Source organism: Lissotriton vulgaris, chromosome 12, assembly GCF_964263255.1.
Source record: "Lissotriton vulgaris chromosome 12, aLisVul1.2, whole genome shotgun sequence".
Classification (NCBI taxonomy): domain Eukaryota; kingdom Metazoa; phylum Chordata; class Amphibia; order Caudata; family Salamandridae; genus Lissotriton; species Lissotriton vulgaris.
Window position 1 is genome coordinate 520,352,290 of NC_141700.1, and position 25,217 is coordinate 520,377,506.

The window sequence follows — 25,217 nt, forward strand, 5'->3', positions numbered from 1 at the left end:
TCATCATGATCCGGCGACAGACACTTGTTGCACACCGGGTGGACGTTGATGTGGGGATACTTGGAGTTGCACACGGGACATCTCTTGAATGGGCTCCGTTCCATGATGATCAGTCGATAGGGTCTGTGGCGTCGATTGGGCCCTCCGCGTCGAAAGCACACGGTTCTCTGGAATCCGGCTCGGAACCGAGCTGGAAGAATCAGGCACCTAACGCAAGACTATACCGACGAAGAAAACTAAAGGCCTTTTGGCCTTAAGAAAGTTTATATCGATTCAGACTAGAGTGAACCAATATACATCCGAACCCAATGGCGGAAAAAAACAATCTGAGGATGGAGTCGATGCCCATGCGCACTGTAGTCCAGGGGAGGAGCCACCTGTCTCGTGAATCTTCGAAGACTCTTCCAGGACAACAATGTGCGATCATCCGGACCCAACACTAGGCGGCGATCTATGCACAGATATGAATTCAGCAGCCCACATGCCTCGAACCATGTACTTTAGGTACATACAAGATTGTCTACTGGGTCACCCTTGTGAGCCCCTGTATAGTGTACCATAGGTACCCAGGGCATAGGTGCACCCTAGGCCTACCAAGGGCTGCAGCATGTATTGTGCCACACCTGGTTTGCCTTCCAAACTGACACCACAGGTCTGTTCTTGCAGCCTGGATAAGGTGGTGTAATCACCCCTTACTTAGATATAGTATACCTATATCTATATACATATATAGACACATATACACCTATAAGTCACTCCTAAGGCAGACCTCGACAATCCTGGAGGTAGAGTGCTTGGTTTTATGTGAGAGGGTGCCCTAGCATGAGCCGAGACCCTCTGCAGCTTTCGGAACCATCTCCTTATAGCTGTTCTATAATATAGCCATACCATATACTCTTAAGTGCACTATAATCCTCGCTGTCAATGCTGACTTAGGTTTGGTTTTATTAAAACATGTTGTGTAAGGTGTCAAACACTTTGGAATACTACCCCCCCCCCCCAACCAGTTCTGGTGGTGGGGGTAGCATTCCACCCTACTAGAGGGAGAAGACATGTAGTTACTGGTTTACCCGGTTAAAGTTAAAGAGAGCCTCAGCATCACAAAATGGATGCTGTTGCCACATACACAAGTCTGCCCTCCTGCTGCTGGACGAAACTCCACCATGGGAGGCCTGAACAATAGGTTTCCTGTCCAGGTAGGTGCTGGCACCTCCCACAGACAGGCTCTTAGTGTATTGGGGCAGGGAGGGCTGCATTCAGTGAATGCTTTCCAGAAACTGCCTGGGGCACACAAGCTGCTCCATGCATTTCCCAGTTCAAACCGGTTGATGGGGCACTCAGCCCCAGCTCTGGCGCGAAACTGGACAAAGGGGGAGGGGTGTAACCCCCCCCACCCCAGGTCCACCCATAGGAGGGACCTTAGAGTTAGTCCAACCCCTAAACTTACTATAAGTATAGAACCCCAGTCCCTAGGACTTTAGATAATCCTGCACAAAACTCTGCAACATATATCCTGGACCTTCGACATTCCATTTCGACTGGAAGACGGAGGAAATCTCCCTTGTGGTCAAGGAATGACCACCCTGTTCAAACAGGCACCAACAGCATCTTTGCCAGTCTGCATTTTCGAGGCTCCCGCCGAACCCTGAAGAATTTGCGACACAGGACACGGACTTCCAGACATCTCTGACCCCGACCTTTGCTCCCAGCAAAGCTGAGACCCGTGGCAGACACGAGAGACGTGGGACCGGAACTCCTGGACATCCTGTATTTTGCTACCTGCATCGACTTCCCGAGGTATCCCGAAGTTGTGCATTGAGATGCTTAAAGCCCCAGCCCGAGCACCTTTTGCTCCGAAGCTCAGAGGCCCACACTCCACGAATGTCCCGTGGGCCCGCTTTGTGCATTTCAGCTCAACGCGTCTTTGCGGTTCCTTGTCCATTGGCTAGTGAGCCCCCAGGAGGACCACTCTTGCAACTACTTTGCTTTCCTGGTTGCTCTAGGCTTTCTCCAGCTTCCCTGCAAAGGAGAAGCGCCTCAGACCTTGCTTGTTTGCACCGAAGCCAATCTCGACATCTTGCGTGGATTGCGTTTGTGAAGGCTTGTTGTCTCCAATTCGGATACCGACACCGCAGTCAACTAGACCCTTTGTGGGGCAGCTCGAATCCAGCTCCTGGTTGTCGTCGACGCCACCTGGTCCTCGTGGCTGAAGAGACAAACTTCACCTTTTCCCCTGAAATCACCCGACATTTGGTGGCTTCTTCCTATCGCCACCTGGTCACTGGCTAGTGGCCCAGACTCTGTCTCCTCTGCTTTCAGCTTCTTCACATCTCCGATCCACCCTTGGATCCACCCGGACACTTTTCCTCTGGACGCCTGCAGCACTTCTTCGCAGCTCTCCATTGGAATCAACAACAAAACCTGACACGAAAAGACACCTATGCACCTGGCTTCCCTAGGTGAGGTAACACAAGTACTACAGTGCTCCCATGGGTATTGACTCTCCAAGTGTCTTAGTCTAAAAGGGTTCCATCGCAGTTCATCTCCTTGTACCCTTAATCTTTAAAATTGTAACTTGTTTGTTTCCCATAGAAAGTCAATGGTAACCCGCGGCTGTGTTAAGACACTGCACGTGTCTCCCGTGGGCCTCCTACATCCTAACCTTTGGTTGTTCTGAGTAGCCCCAGCGACTCCACAGGCCCTAGGCCTGCTTTCTATTCCTCTTGTGGTTCTTATACCACTATTTTAGTATATGGTTTGTGAGGCCCCTAGGACAAAACGTATACTGTGCAACTTATCGTATGCTAATTAAGTTTCTTGTATTGTACTTTTACCTCTGACCTCATAAAGAGTCCAGAGGGGTTGTGTTTAGAATAAATACATATATGTTTGATATATACCTTGTGTGGTGTGCTTTCATTTGGTATTCAAGAGATTATAAATGGTAAAACAACTTGCTTAACTCATCTCCAAGTCTTAGTCTGAAGGCTGCTCTCCACAGCTACCCCTAGGATAGCTTTCTATAAGGTTGACTTTATAACCTACCATCAATAAGGGTCGATTAGACTGATGCAAGGTGCCCACTAGAATAGTGGACATCATATACCAGGCTAACTTCTCACAGGGATGAAGGAGTTAAATTTACTACAGCCATCACTTGGTACCATTATGTTGCCGAATCACAAACCTCAGTAAAAAACATAATTATTTAATCTTCACCTTGGATTCACTGCTCGACAGACTGATGTGTGGCTGATCAGTACACTTCCAGTTTGCAATGTACGCCATGGAACCCGATTGAACCCATGGATTACCATGTTCCTTGACTGTACTGTTTTATCTACAACAATCTCTAGGCCAAGGCACATGGACCCTAAGTATGTCCATAGAACTTGTTCACATCGCTTGCTATATAAAAATCATGCCAACGTTTACGGCACACCACTTTCAAATGTCACCAGCCGCCACTGGGCAACACCACCCAGGGCCATATCTTGGAAAGATACGCCTTTGCAAATGACCTGTGCGCATTCCATAGCATCACATTTTGCAATCCAAACACATACATAAATGTCGTTGTTGGCGCTGTGTAGTTTTTTTTACTTGCAGTCTGCATGAATTGACACATCCACAAGCTATTTTAACATTAGTGCTAATGCGGATTGCAGAAAAACACATTGAATTTGGCATCCCCACATTAACACTAGCCCTATTATATGTAATTACACGGCGCACATGAAAAAGAAATACTGACTTTTTCTTTGATATGGAACAGCAGAAATGGAGATGTTAGAACACGCGTAAGAGCGGTTTGCACACACGCTCTTTTCCACTTAAGGCCATTAAGCACCCCATATTCTTTCTATGGGTAAAACACCAGAAAAATAACGTCTCTCACTAATCAAACGACGGTTTAACACCAAAGGTCTTACCTCCTCCAATGGCATGAACTTCACCTGCACGTTGACCTTCTGACCTGATACCAGTGTGCCGAAGGGTGGCAGCATCTCGAATATTTGAGGCGGTGGCTTCAGCTCCTGGCGTAATTTACGGCGGAGGTACATGGGCATGTGCTTGTCAACCTGGGCATTTGAGTTTAAAAAATAAGGGTTATGTTAAATGGCACACTTACAATTGCAAATCACTTACGGATACTAAAATATAGGCGATATATCAGATCAGGAAGGGCTTTAGAGTACTGGAGCAATGAAACTCTATACATTTGTGGCTTCCATTATAAGACTACTGCACGCATTACACAGGACTCATGTTTTTGTAGGAAATGAGGTTATTCTATCCACAGGATCCTGTGGAGTGTCACCTGAGATTTTCTTCTTTACTGAAAGCAAGAGCCACTTTCTCTTTGTTTTTGTTAACCTGAAGCACTTTTGTTACTATGGACAGATATGGGAGGTTGCTCCACATCAGATCAGAGTAGTTTGCCCAGGCCTGTTACTGCATTCGGGTAAATGAAGTACTGAATTTATAAAGTAAAACAAAAAATAGCTAAAATAGGATTTACAGTTTTCTACCTAATGAATAATATCTCTGCATGGAGTGGGTCATTCCCCGTTGGTGCATATTTTATTTTATAACCAGACGACATAAGATAAATGTAGGGTCAGAGAAACAACACCTAAGACAAAATCGGATAGGAAGATACAATTATAAATGAACTACGGAACATTTTTATTTTTAGAAGTAATGCCTAATATCCTGATGACAGCCCGGTAACACAAAGGAATGACAAGGATCCAAAACATTTTCATTAAAACAAAAACATTTTCATTAAAACATGTACATCACACTTTACATCTTATTCTGATTCGAGTAAGTCAATCGCTTAAATAGATATAAGGAAATAATTAACCACAAGTAAAGTTAAAACGAGAAAGTGTAAAACCAAGTTCATCAGTGCCAGAAACTGAAGACAAAATAAGTATGGAAAGACGTCTTCTCCTCTGGCAAGCTGTAGAAATATGAGATGCAAACATAATATGTGCAATAAACATATTTGTTGATGATTTTTAGAACAAACTGTACACTGACCCGAATACAGGGTATTTTTCCAGTACATGCCCTATTTGAGTGTAGAGGTAAAATCACATTTGGATTGAGGTAATAGATCTCACATAAATTTTATCACACAAAACACTGCGAAAACATTAGTATTTCCTCATATTTTTGCATGAAATGATGGACCAGTAGGTTATACGCAGTTGTGTCATCAATGCTGCTATAGGGTCTTTCCGCATGATTTTGCTTGTAACTTTAAATGAGTCTGAGTGAGAGTGCAATAACAGTGTGTAAAAAGAAAAAAGTTACCCTGTAATGGTGGGGCGTGGTCAAAATGGCGGCCGCATCAGACGTGCTCCGTCCTGGGCTCTGTAAGTATCTTGCTTTAAACGAGCGATATGGTGGGGACTCTTCCTGCGGCGCCTCTGGAATGAAAACAGCCACCACCCTATATCATGTAGTTGCCAACAGTTCTGTTTTTGCAGGGACAGTCCCGGCAAGTTGGAGTCAGCCCAGATAATATTGTTGCAGAAACTGTTCTACTTTATGACGCACTGGTACGCAAACAGGAACATTCTATCTGCACCAGCCCTGTTCTGCAACACGTCATGGGAATTTTTTTTCACCTCTATAGTGGGAAAGTGGACCGCACGACGCAGCCGGAGCACAGGCCATGCTGGTTAGACGGCCTGGGCTCACAGGGAGGAGATGAGCCACCAGCTGACGAAACTCAGAGATCCAGCAGCAGGCAACGCTGCAGTGCGGTGAGACTGGCAGGATCCTGGGCTGACCTCTCTGAACTGGAGGAGCGGGGCTGCGCACCATTGCGACCTGAACAGCTGAGGAGGTCTTGGTGCCAATATCTGCAACACCCTCCCCATAACACATACATCAATCTCCTGATGACACAAACAGACAAGACACCTTTTTTTCATGGAGAAAATTGCTGCAGGTTTATTTGCATACCAAATTATGCCAACATGGTGGGTTAGCCTCTGCTACCTGCCCACCTGAAGAGCCAAATTGCACCTTAGCACTAGCCAATCGGTGCTTACCAATTTTGGGGAAGGAGATGCCACCTCCCACCGTGGACTGCCAGTCCACCCCTCTACTCACGCCCCCTGAGGGGGCGGAGCATTCCAGGCAACCCCCGGTTGCTCAGGTTTACACCTGCCCGTAGGGCTAGCGGGGTGCCGTCGCTCCTCCATGGTGAGGACTTCCTGGTGTTATTTGCCATTTGCACCCTTGTGCTCCTGAAGAGGGTACCCCTGTGTACCTTTCAGCCTCTGGATCGCCCTGTAACTCTGCCACAGCTCTGGGTGTGGCCACCGCCACAACCACGGCCCCGACCAAGGCCGGCATTCTTACCTACATCCTGCTGATTTCAGGGCCTCTCCCAGATCCAGCAAAAACCAGTCCATGCCAACTCTAGACAGGTGTACCCCATCTTCTTCAAAACACCCTGTGGATTTGGAATGCAGCAAACCATGCCTGATAAAGCCAAACCCCTTCTGTTCAGTGAATTTAGGCATGGCACTTAACTTGCAGCAGTTCCCTCCTCCCCAAGGGAGTCAGATCATTGTCTCCCAGGTGTGTGACCAGGATGTTGGGAGGGAAGACACCCCCCCCCCCAGTCTGTGCTGCAGCTTCTGCAGCAAGCTGTTCCAGTTTATGCCTGAGTACCCCAACTAAATTATTTCAGTGGCGGGAAAAACATGCCTCCGTTTTTTGCTTTTCCGCCCACCGTGCCACTCTCAAGACGCCTATATGGCCAATCACCCAGACCTTCGATCCTGGTAACAAAGATATTTAATTTGTCGCACACATTTATTGAATCACTGCAAACCAGCCAATACATAACTCACTTACACATGGAGGATTTCATTTCTTGCAGCAGTACCTTCCTACCCGTGAAAGTCAATTTATTGCCTCCCAGGTGTATGACCAAAATGCTGGGAGGGGTGACACCCCCCCTTAGTCTGTGCCGCAACTTCTTCAGCAAGCTGTTCCAGTGCATGCCTGGGAACCCCAAACAAATTATCTGCTTTCCCTGCCTCTCTCAGGATGCACGAATGGCCAGTCACCCAGACCTTTATCCCTGGCAAAATAAAGTAATGCAAAGTTGCTAAACGCATTATTGCGCACCGCATACCATTCTATACAACTGCCCAAGCTAGCCTATAGTACCACCAAACAATACACCCCACCAAACATCTGGTGCATCACCGGGGTTGCCTTCGATATATCCACAATTCGCCTGTACATAATACACTTAACCTGTTTTACGGCCAACTCGCCTGGGTGGCTCACGGATGGATGTACCTCTTAAAACAGAGGGATTCCCATCGTCCCACCTGTATGCTGCGATCCGCTGACAAGCCCGCCCTGAACTCTGTGGTTGCTGCCCCTATCCTAACAGAGTGACTGCACCAGCGCCTGCTTGGACCCGCATTGCCTGACATATTTAAGCATGCCTACATTACCTGTCCAACCTGAAATTTGAAAAGGGACAGGCCACCTATTCTTAATACATTGTAGCCTCTATATGCTTTTAACCCTTGTTACCAGAGTGCGAAAAGGTTAGTAAATGCTGTGGATTTGAGGACGGGCTAACATAAGAGCAAATTTACCTGCCCCTTCTAAATATGACTGCAAACGTGTTCTGGTAATAGTCAGCATTGGTGCTCCAAAACCATATTTTTCAACACTCTTGCAGTAACAGCACCTGCATTTGGCGTGACAAACTAACACCACGCCCCTGGCTGACATGGTGGATCTAACACATGTAGCCCATAAGCCAGTGTTAGCTAGAGGTATACAAACAGGGTCAGTGTTCTTGACTAGTGGGACCCTGGAGTAATTCATACGCACAACTTGCCTGCCCTTTATTTTTCCATTGCCTGCAAGTCCATCACCGTCTGAAAGCGAATTATAGATGCTCAGTCACCCTGCTGCTGTCCCCACCCTGGTGTGAGTAGAACTGTGCCAAACGTCTGTTAATGTATACCAGGTAGCAGACAAGTGGGTGGTGAGAAAGGGGAACAGTCTGAACAGAGTCCAAACCCAGTCTAACAGCGGGCTTTGACTGGATGTTGTGTAGCCATACTGGTGCACCTACCCTGGTGTGGATTACCCAGCACCCAGATTTGAGGATTGCTGGGATGCAGGAGAGGGAATGTAGGAGCTATATTACACTTTATCTGCCAGAGTCCTCCAACAAGTGTGCCCCACACCTTGAGGCCCCTAGCAGCCAAAAGAAGATGCCAGGTGGGCGGAAGAGGTACTTATACCTATCTCCCCGTCCACCCGTGCCCGGAAATGACGCGGGCTGCGTGGACCCAGAGGGTGTCCCTCAGCATTAGGCTGTATCGTGTGCCCTCATGTGGCACTAAGGCGGCCGCCCTCTTATGAGGGTCCCTTGCATGGACTGCGGGCAGCCACACTGTACGTGTTGGGTTCATGGTGATGACTTAGTCGGGAAAATAATCGCAGGGCAGTGGCCCATTGATGGGGTCATGTGATCTGGGGCCCGGATGAGGAAGGGGGGCCCGTGGAACTCTCATGTACCGGGACGATTGCTCTTGAATGCGCTGCCTGCACTGCACTGCCTGGGGTTGGAACTAGAGCCCTGAGAGAGCTACACCGATACTATCCTGACTGCGCTGTGGCTGCCCCTGAGCTAAACCTTGGGAGCCCTGTGGAATGCCTAGAGGTCCATCTGTGAGGCCTACTATCGGGAGGAGGGGGGGGGGGGGCAGCAGAGGCACAACCTGGATATTTGTCCACCCCGCGGTTGGAGAGTGTGTGTGGTGCCTGTTAACACAAAAGGGAGCAGCTGGATATTGTCCATGGCTCGTTGGAAGTACCCTGCTCTACTTATTGTGGGCACCTCTTCAATTTGGGTGATCCGGCCCTCCCACCACATTGATGACTGCTCGCCTCAAACCACATACTCCGAGGTGGTGTTCATATTGCTGACTCAGCACTACACTGGACACTTAGGAGCTGCCTACTCTTAACTGCTGGGCAGTGTCCAACAAGCTGCCTATAGACTTTTCCAGGTGACTCTGGGAACCTTTTGCGAGAAGCTGTAGGTTTTTTGCAAGCTCGGGTCACTGAGGGAGACCTGATGGTGAAGCCAAAACCTACCAAAAGTCTTGCCCGGCCTCCGACAACACCACAAACTCACGGACCCACCCCGATCATGGTCTGGGCACATTGACTCATCAGGAAGCCACCATCTGCAGCCATTCTGCTCAATTCTAGAAGGTGCTGCATACTATTCCTGACACTAAAACCTCATTGGAAACTAAAAAAGATGGTGTCTCCCTGGATGTACACTGGACCGATCATAGGGAGCTGGCAGAGCAGGTGGATGAGGCAGAGTCCTCTCTGACATCCATGCAGCCAATGCTGCTTGACCTCCAACCTCAGCTGCGAGACATGAGGGCAGAAGTGACCTCCTTTTACCGACAAACAAAGGACGCGGAGGGGCGCTCAAGACAAAACTATATACGTTTTCTTGGTTTCCGTGAACACTCAGACGGTCCAAAGATGGAACTATTTTTGGAAGACTGGTTGATGAATACTTTGCTAGGGGGTAAAGTACCGAAATCTGTGGAATAGACTCATTGAATACTGGGCAGACCACCACATCCATGAGCTTGTTCAAGGCCAGATGAACAAGTTACTTGCCTTTGGTAACACATTATCTGGTAGTGACTATCTATATGTTGATTCCTTACCTTCGAATTTCCTAGGCGTCAGGCTGGATACAGAAACTTTTGCTGAGCAATACCCCTTGCACGTGCCAACAGGAGGCTCCGTCAGCCTCATTAGCGTTGGTTACGACGTAGCAGTACCTATATAGGCGGCACCCAGACACGCGAACATCAGTACTTTTAGTTTTGCAGAAATGCACAGCCACAAAGTAACTGACGCAGTCATGTGCAAAACTAGGTCCCTGAAAAGGGGCGTAACTTTAGCCCTTCAACATTAGTCCACAAAGCGGGGAGGCATGGGAGGCGCTGTAAGGAATCTGCAGCTAGATAGAGTCTCTACGAGATCATACATTACCGAAGGTAAGTAACTTGTTCATCTGATGGAAACTTCTAGCTGCAGAATCCTTACTTTTGAAATAGATACTCAAGCCATACCATCCAGGCGATGGGTTGCAGACCAATACCTCAAACTAGGATGCCCTGCAGGATTGAACCGGCAAAATGCCTGTCCCTGTGGAACTAACTGTTCAGTCAGTAGTGTTTGGCAAATGTTTTCAAAGATTCCTACATTGCTGCCTGACAGATGTCTAGGACTGGAACACCTGAGCAAAGGCCATAGTCGCAGCCTTCCCTCTGGTGGAATGGGCCCTTAATCCCTCAGGGGTTGCTTCTTTGCCAGGGCATAGCAGACCTTAATGCAGAGAATGACACAGCGAGAGATGGGTCTTTTCTCCACTGCCCTTCCCTTCTTAGCTACCACAAACCCCTCAAATAGTTGATATCAAACATGACAGTGTTCGTTACAGCCACTTAGAGATGGTCATTGCGTAATGATGCGAGGCCACTCTATATGTCATAATGGCTGATGCACTAAAAACCCTGGAAAATGGACTCGGAATGTTGTAGGGGTGCCCCGCTCATGCAGGGGTACCCTCACACTTAGAACCAAGAATCCTGCCCTCAGAATTGAAAGGCCTGCCTTAGGGGTGACTTATAGGTTTTAAGTGTAGTGACCTCAGATATAAGTAAACTTATATCTGTTGTAAGTGGTGCTAGCACCAGCTTACACAGGCTGCAATGACAGACATGTAAACACAATATTTGTGGTCTCTCATGGGTGGCATAATACATGCTTCAGCCCATGGGAAACCTCTGGTGTACCTATGCCCTGGGTAACTTAGTACCATATACTAGGGACTTACAAGAGTAAGATGATGATGGATTCTACCGCCAACTGGAGTGGTGTGGACTTGCAGAGTCAGACTACGAGTTCTTGGAGGCTGCGGCTGCCAAGGGCAGGGTGGCCGATGACTTCTGACTTCCATTCCTAGGCTAGAATAAACCGCGTCCATGTCCCTGCCCGGCTTAGAGGAGTAGAAGAGAGGCCCAAGGATCTGGCTGAAGCTCGAGAGCCCTTGAACCTCACTAGAGCAGAATCTGCCTTTTCCCATAAAAGGCAGGTTCTATCAAAGGGCATGTTCATCAGATTTGCTTGGATATCACCTGAGAAGACAGTTGTCCTAAGCCAGGCATGGCTTCTCAAGGCCACTGTAGTGGAAATCGATCTGCCGAGCAAATCCATTGTATCAAGGCCACATCTTATGGTGAATTTTGCTGCATCTCTCCCATCCTTGACTGCCTGAAAGAGCACAGCCAGGGCCTCCTCTGGGAGTTTTGGAGGCACTCGTGCAACCATCTCCCAAAGGAAGTTGGAGAAATAGTGACACTAGATCAGCTGGATACTTTCCGTGTGTGAAAAATACCCATCAGTTTACGACCGGTACCGCCCTTATCATCATCTGGGATCCTTCCCACCAGGAAGGGTAATAGCTCGTGCCCATTCAGATATTAATATCGATTGTAGTAATGGGTGGCCCAGTGAATTTAAAGTATAAGGGCAAGTGGAAGTAACTGTACAGCAGTGCGTGAAAAAAATGTGAAAGTGGGAAAAAAGCGACAAAGGCTAAAATTGAAGAGGAAAATATGTTTAATTGGTACCTCTCTGCTTCCAAGATGACCTCCTGAGACGGCCCAGAGGGACACCCGGAGTACCGACGGTCAGAGCGGTGCTCCATTTACCTGCGCCATAGCCAGGTGAGGTGAAGTTGTACTCTCCTGACAATTAGGAAGGAGAATGGAAACATAGGAAATACCCAGGTGATATCCATTTTATTCCTTTTTTGAGCAGTAGCGATTTATTTGGTCCTGAAGAATGCAGTGGACACCGACTTGGGTCCTTTTAAATGCAGAAACATGTTGACCTTATATTTGACATAGTAGATATTTGTTGAAACTACTAGACAATCGCACTGATTTTATTATCTTGGAAGCAGAGAGGTACCAATTAAACATATTTTTCTCTTTCCTCTCCAATTTTAGCCTTTGGCACTTTTTTCCCACTTTCACATTTTTTTCACGCACTGCTGTACAGTTACTTCCACTTGCCCTTTTACTTTAAATTCACTGGGCCACCCATTACTACAATCGATATTAATATCTGAATGGGCACAAGCTATTACCCTTCCTGGTGGGAAGGATCCCAGATGATGATAAGGGCCGTACCGGTCGTAAACTGATGGGTATTTTTCACACACGGAAAGTATCCAGATGATCTAGTGTCACCATTCTCCCTTAGTCAGTTACATGTTTAGTTGATAGAGTGTGCTGGTTTGACCCACAGCTACTTTGTGTTTGCTATGTGTATTGTAATTGGGGGTTGTAGCTGTATCAGGTCGTTAAACATCCCCTTGGACCCTCCTTTTCACTGTTTTGTTTATAGTGGGAAAAATAGCCCAATAAGCACACAGTATTCCCAAGCACAATACCAGGCTGGAAGAAGAAAACATCTTCTTCCCAAATGAATCAAGTCTCTTGGATTCCCTATCGGTGGAGCAGAAGGGAACACACCCTAAGCCGTAGAGGCCTGCACCACCTAACTTTCTGGGGTGAGGTGTTGACTGAGGAACTTTAGGTCGCCCAGAGTTGGGCGATGGTGGCGTGCGGTTGTCCTATTCACAGGAACCCATGTGCTAGTCTTGGACCACGTCCCTAAAAGGACATCAGTAAGAGCTTTGTTAAAGGTCAAAAGGGGTTCTGAGGTGGAAGGCCCAGGCTGAAGCACTTCAGTCAGGGGATTATACCTGACCTCCACTGAGGGTAGCTCCAGTCCAAGAACCTCGGATACCCTCTTAACCACCATGGCATAAGATGCCCCCTCCTTTTTAGTCAAAGCTGGTGGAGAGAGCATGCCAGTATCTGAGGAAGTATCCTGTTCACTGGCTTCTTCAAGTTCCCCATACCAGTTCAACTGCTCTACAGAGTCATCCTGGTGTTCCAGAGGGTCCATAGACCCCTCCCATTCCTCTCCTGAGCCTAACACGCCCACAAAGTGTTCAGGCAACAACATAAAATGTCTGGGTTCAATCGAGATCGGAATCGGTGTCAAGCGATGTAATTCTGACTCTGTGTCATCAGGAATAAGGATGGGGCTGGCACCAGAGGCGCCGTAGACATCGACTTCGGGTCCAACGCTGGGGGAGGTCGCGGTAGCACGACTGGCATCGACCCAGATCCAGAATCGGATCTCTAAGGTCCACCGGCCCTGTGGCCGGAGCGGACGGTGTAGAATCCGACAAAGCCCCTTCTGATCCGGCTGTACCCAAAGCCTCACCAGAAGGGTCGGCCCGCTCAAATACATGGCGCTTGGCCTTATAGAACTCTTTGATCTAGGGTGGGGTCGCTCCAGCTCTTGGAAAAGGAGGGAGGCGCAAAGTTGATCTTGACAATGTCTCTGTAAAATCGTGCTTAGAGGGTCGGTGCTCCTCACCTTTGTCAACGGACAACAGTGGAGGTGAAGATAAAGTCTGCTTGGAATTCGCCTTCTTCTTGTGCCTCTTCCCTGAGTGTACCAACGACCTTCGGCGAAACGAAGAAGACTTTGGGCAACGAAAGCGTTCACACAACTTCCTTTTCCTCAATCGGGTCCGGGAACTCTGCAGGGTCTCGCTTGATGGTGTCGGCTGTTGGGCCACAAGGAGTTTCATAGCCCACTCCCATAAGGTCTTAGGAGCCATAGCCTGACAGTCCGAGCACAACTTCAGATCGTGTTAGCACTCAAGGCACCAGAGGCAGACAAGGTGGGGATCGGTGACTGACATCATGCGGGGACAGGCCCCGCAAGGCTTTAATCCTGTCTTCCCCTAAGACATCCTCACGCACGATGTATAAAATCTGGAAGTTGACAAAAAGTCAAGACAAAGCCTGTCAAAAAAGTGACAGAAGGGGAGCTCTTCCCGGATCAGCGCTTAAATGGCGCAAAAAGAAAATAACTGATGTCCGCGCACCTTTGTGGAGCCTATATAGGTACCATGATGTCATAACCAACGCTAACCACACCACCGTCACGTGGAGCCGAATGGAGCCAACCTACGGTGCGTGCACAGGGTGCTGCTCACCAAACGTTTCCGGATCCAGCCTGACGCCTGGAAAATTCAAAGGTAAGGAATCTGCAGCTAGAAGTTCCCATCAGATATTGGCATTTTCAAACACACAATATAAAATTATCTTTACTAAAAGATGTATTTTAAAATTCAGAGTTTAGGAAGCCTAAACACCATTACATGTCCTACCTTTCCCACACACTGCACCCTGCCCATGAGGGTACCTTGGGCCTACCTGAGGTTTGCCTGACATGTAAGAAAAGGGAAGGTTAGGGCCTGGCAAGTTTGTGCACATGCAAGGTCGACATGTCAGTAAAAACTGTGCACAGCCACTGTAGTGGCAGGTCTGAGACACCTTTGAAAGGCTACTTGTGTGGATGGTACAACCAGTGCTGCAAGCCCACGAGTAGCATTTGATTTACAGGTCCTGGGCACACACAGTGCACTGTACTAGGGACTTACTAGTAAATCAAATATCCCAATCATGGAAACCCAATCCTAACACAATTGACTGTGAGCACTTGCACTTTAGCACTGAATAGCAATGAAAAAGTATGCAGAGTCACAAAACCAGCAAAAACAAAGTCCAGCATACCATCAAAATCAGGAGGTCAGAAGGCAAAAAAGAGGGAGAAACACGCCAAAAGATGCCAGGTCTAACAGTTATACTATGCAGCAGCACAGCTGCAAAAGCCAATGCCGTGGTTGGGCACGGCTGCTTGTCCAGACAGGGTGACCATTAGTAAGATTTTTTGGGGGGGGGCCAGATTTATACATGGTTGTCAAAACATAGGGCTCACTTACATTGGGAGTCGCATCAGATGAAGGTGGCGCGTTTTTGCTGGCACCATTATATGTGTGGCAAAGGACCTCAACCGCCATATTCCCAGCAAATCTCGATACAGCAACTACCGAACCCCCGTGAGGTGACAGGCTGTGAAGGTTTATGATCAGAACACTAACTGAGCAACACACATTTGTCTGGCATTCTTCTTTAGAATTGAAAGATTGGAAAAACATACCACGATTTAAATTAGGCAGTTACGGATCTATGACGTTACAACGCGTTATTTTACAACGCAGACCTTTACAACGCAATTTTTACAACGCAGGTACCATTACAATGCATGCCATTACAACGCATGTCATTACATAGCAGATACATTGTAAGTATAGGTATAGGTAAGTATATCTTTTTTTTAAAATGTAATAAAGTTAATTTAATTAATTTAAATTAATAAATATAATAAAAAAAAAATTAAAACAGTAATTAATTTAATTTAATTTAATTATAGTAATTTAATTAATATTAAAATTGTAATTAATTTAATATATTTAATATAATATAATATAATTAATGAAATATAATACATTTATAAATAGTAAATAATATAATGTAATTTATTACAATAAATATAATTTAAATAAAATTAAAATAATACTTAATATAATTTAATTTTATATAATTATAGAAATTTAATTAATTTTAAAATTGTAAATAATATTATTTAATTATAAAAAATTAAATACATAAAAAAAGTAATTTTAATTTAATTTAAGTAATGTAATTCAAATAATTTTATAATTGTAAATATTGTAATTAATTTATTAAATGTAATTACATTAATGTAATTAATTTAATTTATTTAAAGTCGTAATACCCCTGTACCCCAAAAACCAAACCTAGCCCTAAAACCTAAAAATAGCCCTGTACCCCAAAAACCAAACCCAGCCCTAAAACCTAAAAATACCCCTGTACTCCAAAAACCAAACCCAGCCCTAAAACCTAAAAATACCCCTTTACCCCAAAAACCAAACCCAGCCCTAAAACCTAAAAATACCCCTATACCCCAAAAACCAAACCTAGCCCTAAAACCTAAAAATACCCCTGTACCCCAAAAACCAAACCTACCCTAAAACCTAAAAATACCCCTGTACCCCAAAAACCAAACCCAGCCCTAAAACCTAAAAATACCCCTGTACCCCAAAAACCAAACCCAGCCCTAAAACCTAAAAATACCCCTGTACCCCAAAAACCAAACCCAGCCCTAAAACCTAAAAATACCCCTGTACCCCAAAAACCAAACCTAGCCCTAAAACCTAAAAATACCCCTGTACCCCAAAAACCAAACCCAGCCCTAAAACCTAAAAATACCCCTGTACCCCAAAAACCAAACCCAACCATAAAACCTAAAAATACCCCTGTACCCCAAAAACCAAACCCAGCCATAAAACCTAAAAATACCCCAAAATTACTTAAATTAATATATTAATATTTTATTTTATTTTTAATATTAATTAAATTAATAAAATAATGTAAAATAAAATTAAATACAAATTATATACTTACCTATACTTACGATGTAATGGCATGCGTTGTAATAGTATCTGCTATGTAATGACATGCGTTGTAATGGCATGCATTGTAATGGTATTTGCGTTGTAAAAGTTGCGATGTAATGGTAGTGCGTTGTAAAAGTTGAGTTGTAACGGTGCAATACCGTTTTAGATCAATATTAATACAGCATTGAGCTTCTTTATTTCAGCTTTGTGGAGCTGCTTAAACTCTTTTAAGTCCTTTGTCCGATATGAGGCAACATGTACGGGGTCCCTGACCAGTTCTAAGATCAGGCTCAATAAATACTAAAGACAATGATCAACATGTCTTGGCCTCTTTGCCAGGTTTTCAGGATTTCAAGATTAGTGGATACCAGTAGCCTATCCATTTTCCCTCTGGAAGCCAAAACATTACTGCTTTAGGCACTTGACTTGAGGGATGCAAGTGATGGGAGTAGGTAAAGGAGAAACACTGGCCTTGGCTTGAAAAATCAATGAGTCAATGCTACCCCTCAGGCAATACCATCATCTATACATTTAGAGAAATCCAGATAGCTTTACATGGGTCAATACACTTCTAAATGGCTATATATATATATATATATATATATATATATATATATATATATATATATATATATATATATGTATATGTATATATATATATATATATATATATATATATATATATATATATATATATATATATATATATATATATATATATATATATATATATATATATATATATATATATATATATATATATAAAAAATCAAGATGCCTGAAGCATTAGGAAAGCACACAGCAGTGCTCTGCCATCCGGCTTTGCGCTTGTGTGCCTGCCCCCAAACTCCACTTTCAGTAAATATGCCGATGCGTTTCTTTTCCTTTAGTAGTTCGTGTTTACATGAGGGCAGGTTTCATTTAAAGTGAACACTGTGCCAAGGGAGTCCTGTGAAAGTTCACAACTCCAGCCTCACGGCCAGGCTGCCGTGTATGTAAATCATCTTCAAGATGCCTGAAGCATTAGGAAAGCACACAGCAGTGCTCTGCCATCCGGCTTTGCGCTTGTGTGCCTGCCCCCAAACTCCACTTTCAGTAAATATGCTGATGCGTTTCAAGGTACAGTAAATTCGAGTTAATTTGCTTTGTTATGCTTCATTCTTTTCCTTTAGTAGGTTGTGTTTGCATGAGGGCAGGTTTCATTTAAAGCGAACACTGTGCTAAGGGAGTCCTGTAAAAGTTCCCGACTCCAGCCTCGCCCAGCTGGAGAACAACATTCCTCTTCCAGCAGGCGATGGTACATTTCCTTACGGCCAGGCTGCCATGTAAGTAAATCATCCTCAAGATGCCTGAAGCATTAGGAAAGCACACAGCAGTGCTCTGCCATCCGGCTTTGCACTTGTGTGCCTGCCCCCAAACTCCACTTTCAGTAAATATGCCGACGCGTTTCAAGGTACAGGAAAACTCGTCGGCATATTTACTGAAAGTGGAGTTTGAGGGCAGGCACACAAGCGCAGTCGGATGGTAGAGCACTACTGTGTGCTTTCCTAATGCTTCAGGCATCTTGAGGATTATATATATATATATATATATATATATATATATATATATATATATATATATATATATATATATATCAGCACGATAATCCTCATAACCTCCTCGAGGGCGAAATTAAGAAGCGGACCCAGACAGCTTCAGGCAAGTCTATTTCTTTATTTAATTTCGACCTTTCACGTTGACGTTTCGAGCATCAAGTGCCCTTGTTCACACACCAGTCATCGTGTCAGCCTATGCCTTTTAAACATAATTGTGAGTAACACCTCCCTTAGTGAAACATGTGATCACACTCCTAGACCTAGACAACGTACTGTTACACTTTCGATGTTGATGATATGTATATATATATACTGATTGAAGAACTTGTCCCACAGTGATCAACTTCTATGTTTCCACAATGGTTTCAGAGGACGAAAAGGAGATATAGGCTAGTCAGGAGGAAGGCAGAGAGATGAGTGGCTAGAGGTTTTTGGAAGTATCAAGTGCAGGAGACACTACAATCAGCAGGAACAGGGAAGGAGCGGTGAAAACAAAACAAGTTGGCCTCGCAAGGAGGCTGGGTGTGAACTGTATTGGAGAGTTGTAGGAAAGTGCCTCTTTTGGACATGTTTAGCCCTCACTATTTGCCTGGAATATTATGTAATTTCAACTGGAAGTGCACAGGGTCCCTGCCAACCAGGTCCCCTATGCCAGATCTCTCTTCCTAAAACTGTACCTTTTGTTTCCACAATTCGCACACCTTTAGCTCACATATAAGCCCCTAGCAAAAATGTATCCCTGGTACCTATGGACTTGTGGTTAAAGAGGGTTCCTAAGGGCTGAAGCACGAATTGTGCCACCCTAAGGGACCCCTCACCAAGTGCAGCCACTGCAGCCTGCATGTCTTGGTGCCGACAAAACTGAAGGCCTATAGATACTGCACAAGATAGAGGTATAAAACCCCTCTATTAGGCCTTAGCCCTAAGCCATGCAGCACTTTATCTACTGTGAGATCATATCTGCATGAGCAGATATGCCCCTGCAATATCCTTATTGATTGCTGGATATTATAAGTGACCGAGGAAGCCATGATGAGGACATGGGCTGGACACCCATCATTATAAGTTCCCCAGCTCCATGATGGCTTAACTGAAGTATGGGATGTTTGGTACCAAACATCTCAGCGTAATAAAACAGCACTGATTCCAGTGTCAGATTTATTTGATATTGCACACAGAGGACCCCTTAAAGGGATCCCCCGAAACCCACCAACCCTTAGTGTGGTCACCAACCCTCCTAAGCCAGCCTGCTTCCACCAAACAGTTTTCTGACCTCATGGGGAGAGTGCCTGCGGGCTCTGAGGTCAAGAACAATGCCTTTCCTGGGTGGATGTGTTCATACCTCTCCCTGGTCAGGAAGCCATTGGTGGTGGAGAGCTTCGGAGGTCTTGCCGCCTTTGTAATGCAAACTCAGCCTCTCCTGTTAGAAGGAGCAGCCCCCCACTACTGTCCTCACCCCCTTTTAGGCAGAAGGATAGGTGGGAAAATTTAGAAAGACTATAAGTTGTGCCCCCCTCTGCCAAGTCAACCCCTCAAGTGATGTAGGTGAGGCAAAGTAAACTTCAGTGCCCACCATCTTGAAGATGGCGGGATGTATCCAATCAGGGCTAGGTCTTTGTCTCCCTCCCACAGGAGGTGGGCATAGTGGAGGGTGTAGACAGCCCAGGTAAGGGCAACTCCTAGCTATAGAAAGAGACAGAAAAGAAATGGGCCTAGGACCCATCATTGGTGGCAGCACAATAATAAATAATAAATAAGGAGAAAGTAGATTCTTATGACCCTAAAAACCCCAAGGGACTGTCCCAAAATTCTCTGAGGGTGATGATATCACCAAGTTTTTCATTGCTTTTACCTGCCTGCGACCTAAGACCCTGCTCGCAGGCAGGTCGCTCCCAGTGCTGCTGCACGGCTCTGCCTGCATCGTTTTTGCCTAATCTTGTATTTTTCCCCTGTGCCTAACTTTCTTTCTTGCCCAGACTTGTTTTTATTCCCCTGTGCCTGTACTTGCTTTCTTGCCTAGACTTGTTTTTATTCCCCTGTGCCTGTACTTGCTTTCTTGCTCAGACTTGTTTTTATTCCCCTGTGCCTGTACTTGCTTTCTTGCCCAGACTTGTTTTTATTTCTCTGTGCCTGTACTTGTTTTTCCTTCCTGTGCCCAGTTCTCCCACGGCCCCCGCCCATTTTTCCCACCGCTGCGTCCCTGCGGCCCCGCCCACCTGCAATCCCATTCGCTGTCTGCTCCCGCCTCCCTGCTGCTGCTCCTCCCTCCCACATCCCCTCATATGGAAACCGCGCAGCGGTGAAAGGAGCGACCTATGACCCTGCTTGCAGGCAGGTGGCTCCCCATGCTGCTGCACGGCTCTGCCTGCATTGTTTTTGCCTAATCTTGTATTTTTCCCCTGTGCCTAACTTTCTTCCTTGCCCAGACTTGTTTTTATTCCTCTGTGCCTGTACTTGCTTTCTTGCCCAGACTTGTTTTTATTCCCCTGTGCCTGTACTTGCTTTCTTGCCATGACTTGTTTTTATTCCCCTGTGCCTGTACTTGCTTTCTTGCTCAGACTTGTTTTTATTCCCTTGTGCCTGTACTTGCTTTCTTGCCCAGACTTGTTTTTATTACCCTGTGCCTAACTTGCTTTCTTGCTTTTTCTTGCCTAAACTTGTTTTTCCTTCCTGTGCCCAGTTCTCCCGCGGCCCGCCGCCCATTTTTCCCGCAGCTGCGTCCCTGCGGCCCGATCACCTGTAATCCCATTCGCCGCCCCTCTCCCACCTCCCAGCTGCTCCTCCCTCCCACATCCCCTCATATGGAAACCGCGCAGCGGTGAAAGGAGCGACCTATGACCCTGCTTGCAGGCAGGTGGCTCCCCATGCTGCTGCACGGCTCTGCCTGCATTGTTTTTGCCTAATCTTGTATTTTTCCCCTGTGCCTAACTTTCTTTCTTGCCCATACTTGTTTTTATTCCTCTGTGCCTGTACTTGCTTTCTTGCCCAGACTTGTTTTTATTCCCCTGTGCCTGTACTTGCTTTCTTGCCATGACTTGTTTTTATTCCCCTGTGCCTGTACTTGCTTTCTTGCTCAGACTTGTTTTTATTCCCTTGTGCCTGTACTTGCTTTCTTGCCCAGACTTGTTTTTATTACCCTGTGCCTAACTTGCTTTCTTGCTTTTTCTTGCCTAAACTTGTTTTTCCTTCCTGTGCCCAGTTCTCCCGCGGCCCGCCGCCCATTTTTCCCGCAGCTGCGTCCCTGCGGCCCGATCACCTGTAATCCCATTCGCCGCCCCTCTCCCACCTCCCAGCTGCTCCTCCCTCCCACATCCCCTCATATGGAAACCGCGCAGCGGTGAAAGGAGCGACCTATGACCCTGCTTGCAGGCAGGTGGCTCCCCATGCTGCTGCACGGCTCTGCCTGCATTGTTTTTGCCTAATCTTGTATTTTTCCCCTGTGCCTAACTTTCTTTCTTGCCCATACTTGTTTTTATTCCTCTGTGCCTGTACTTGCTTTCTTGCCCAGACTTGTTTTTATTCCCCTGTGCCTGTACTTGCTTTCTTGCCCAGACTTGTTTTTATTCCCCTGTGCCTGTACTTGCTTTCTTGCTCAGACTTGTTTTTATTACCCTGTGCCTAACTTGCTTTCTTGCTTTTTCTTGCCTAAACTTGTTTTTCCTTCCTTTGCTTAGTTCTTCCGCGGCCCGCCGCCCATTTTTCCTGCAGCTGCGGCCCGATCACCTGTAATCCCATTCGCCGCCCCTCTCCCACCTCCCAGCTGCTCCTCCCTCCCACATCCCCTCATATGGAAGCCGCGCAACGGTGAAAGGAGCGACTTATGACCCTGCTCTCAGGCAGGTCGCTCCCCATGCTGCTGCACGGCTCTGCCTGCCTTGTTCTTGCCTAATCTTGTATTTTTCCCCTGTGCCTAACTTTCTTTCTTGCCCAGACTTGTTTTTATTCCCCTGTGCCTGTACTTGCTTTCTTGCCCAGACTTGTTTTTATTCCCCTGTGCCTGTACTTGCTTTCTTGCCCAGACTTGTTTTTATTCCCCTGTGCCTGTACTTGCTCTCTTGCCCAGACTTGTTTTTATTCCCCTGTGCCTGCACTTGCTTTCTTGCTCAGACTTGTTTTTATTCCCCTGTGCCTGTACTTTCTTTCATGCCCAAACTTGTTTTTATTCCCCTGTGTCTAACTTGCTTTCTTGCCCAGACTTGTTTTTATTCCTCTGTGCCTGTACTTGTTTTCTTGCCTAAACTTGTTTTTCCTTCCTGTGCCCAGTTCTCCCGCGGCCCCTGCCCATTTTTCCCGCTGCTGCGTCCCTGCCCACCTGCAATCCCATTCGCCGCCCCCCTCCCGACCCTCAGCTGCTCCTCCCTCCCACATCCCCTCATATGGAAGCAGCTACGCGGCCGCACAAAAGCCGCGCTCAGCGGGCACGCCGTTGGTGCACCGCTGGCACACCTAACTCAAGCCCGTCTGTGCCCGTCCGTGCCTGGACTGCGTCCAGCTCCAGGACCCCTGGACACCACGAACGCCACGATGCCCGACACCGCTACGATGCCAGAACCCTCCACGCACTCAACACCGGACGATCACACACCTGCTTCCTGGCTGCCCCGAAGCGCACCCACGGAGCTTTCACCTGCCGGAACTGCAGCTTCACAAGCATCCGCCCCACCATGCTGCCGACCACGAAAGAACCCAACCACCTCAGATGCATCCTTCTCAACACCCGCTCCGCCCGAAAACATACCGTTAAACTCTCAGACCTACTCGACTCAACCTCCCCAGATGTCGCCTTCCTAACGGAGACCTAGCTGAACCCTGCCTCGGCACCCGACACAGCCATAGCCGTCCGGGAAGGCTACAAGATCACCCTCAAGGACCGCACTAACAGAGCGGGAGGAGGAATCGCCATCGTCCACAGGAACACTTTCAGAGTCTCGACCAACACCGACGACACCCTCAGCACCGCCGAACACCTGCACTTCCAGATCCACAACGACCCCAACACCACCCTCAGAGGAACCCTCATCTACAGACCGCCCGGACCCCGACAACAGTTCAGCGACTCCATCGCCGACTTCGTCAGCACACACGCCCTCGCCTCCACAGACTACAACCTCCTCAGGGACCTGAACTTCCACCTCGAGAACAATGACAACACCAACTCCACCACCCTGATCGACAACCTAGCAAACCTCGGACTCAGACAACTTGCCACAACACCCACCCACTCCGCCGGTCACATGCTTGACCCCATCTTCTCCGCAAGCGCAAACGTCTCCTTCAACCATACCAACGAACTCCACTGGACCGACCACCGCTGCATCCACTTCACCTTCAAGAAACCCACCACGCACCACCGCACCCAACAGATGCCTCACCGCTGCTGGAGCAAAGTCACCAAAGACCAGCTAACCACCACCCTTGCCCAGAGCCCACCCGCCGACCATACCGACCCCAACAACGCCGCCCGCAACCTCAGACAGTGGATGAACGACTGCGCCAACACCCTCGCCCCGATCAAGAAACCCTCCAACAATCATACCAACAAGAAAGCCAGCTGGTTCACTGAAGACCCCCGGGCCTCCAAGTAAACTTGCCGTAAGCTGGAGAAGATCTGGCTCCATGAACGAACACCGGAGAGCCACGCCGCCCACAAGAATGCCACCCGCAGACACCATCACCTCATCAGATCCGCCAAAAGGACCTCCTTCAAAGACCGCCTAGACAACAACGCACACAACAGCAAAGAGCTCTTCAACATCGTGAAGGAACTCTCCGACCCCAGCTCCAACACCAACGACGTCCCACCCGCGCAAGACCTGTGCAACTCGCTGGCCACCTTCTTCCACCGCAAGATCATAGACATCCACGACAGTTTCAACGCCACGACTGCCCCGACAACCACTGAGACCTCCGCCCCCATGACCACCATCCGCACCAACCGCCTGCTCTACTGGACCAACATCAATGACAATGACACCACCAAAATTATGAACACCATCCACTCCGGATATCCGTCAGATCCATGCCCACACCACATCTTCAACAAAGCCAGCACATCCATCGCACCACATCTCCGGAAAGTCATCAACGCCTCCTTCGAGACAGCAACCTTCCCAGAGAGCTGGAAGCACGCCGAGATCAACGCCTTACTCAAGAAACCCAAGGCGGACCCCAAGGACCTCAAGAACTTCCGGCCCATCTCCCTGTTCCCATTCCCGGCAAAGGTCATCGAGAAGACCGTCAACGAACAACTGACCTGCTACCTCGAGGAGAACATCCTGGACCCTTCCCAGGCCGTGTTTCGCAGCAACCACAGCACCGAGACTGCCCTCATCGCCGCCACCAATGACATCAAGTCCCTGCTGGACAACGGAGAAACGGCGGCCCTCATCCTCCTGGACCTCTCAGCCGCCTTCGACACGGTCTGTCACCACACACTATGAACACGCCTCCACAACGCTGGGATCCAAGAGAAGGCCCTGGACTGGACAACCTCCTTCCTCTCCAGCAGAACACAGAGCGTCTACCTTCCCCCCCTTCCGCTCAGAAGCCACCAAGATCATCTGTGGCGTGCCCCAGGGCTCATCCCTCAGCCCAACTCTGTTTAACATCTACATGGCACCGCTCGCCCACGTTGCCCATCGGCACGACCTCAACATCCTCTACTACGCCGATGACACCCTGCTGATACTCTCCCTCACCAAGGACCCCCACACCGCCAAAACCAACCTTCACGAAGGAATGAAGGCCGTTGCTGAATGGATGAGGAACAGCCGACTGAAGCTGAACTCGAACAAGACGGAGAGCCTCATCCTCGGATCCAACCCTTCGGCCTGGGACGACTCCTGGTGGCCGACCGCACTGGGAACCGCTCCAACACCCACCGACCATGCACGCAGCCTAGGGGTCATCCTCGACTCCACCCTCTCCATGACTAAACAGGTCAACGCCGTCTCCTCCTCCTGCTTCAACACCCTCTGCATGCTCCGTAGGATCTACAAGTGGATCCCCACTGAAACAAGAAGAACAGTCACCCAGGCCCTTGTCAGCAGTAGGTTGGACTATGGAAACGCCCTCTACGCAGGAGCCTCAGCCAAACTCAT

The 25,217-nt window shown here is 47.5% G+C and overlaps 1 protein-coding gene across 1 annotated transcript in view; it reads right to left on the reverse strand.

Annotated features, from left to right (window-relative positions):
• Positions 1 to 25,217, reverse strand: part of HYDIN (HYDIN axonemal central pair apparatus protein) — a 2,950,008-nt gene that overhangs the window by 1,629,057 nt on the left and 1,295,734 nt on the right. The window contains exon 35 of the mRNA XM_086945295.1: positions 3,933 to 4,082. Within this exon, the coding sequence (XP_086801421.1) occupies positions 3,933 to 4,082 (150 nt within the window). The remainder of the gene's footprint in view (positions 1 to 3,932; positions 4,083 to 25,217) is intronic.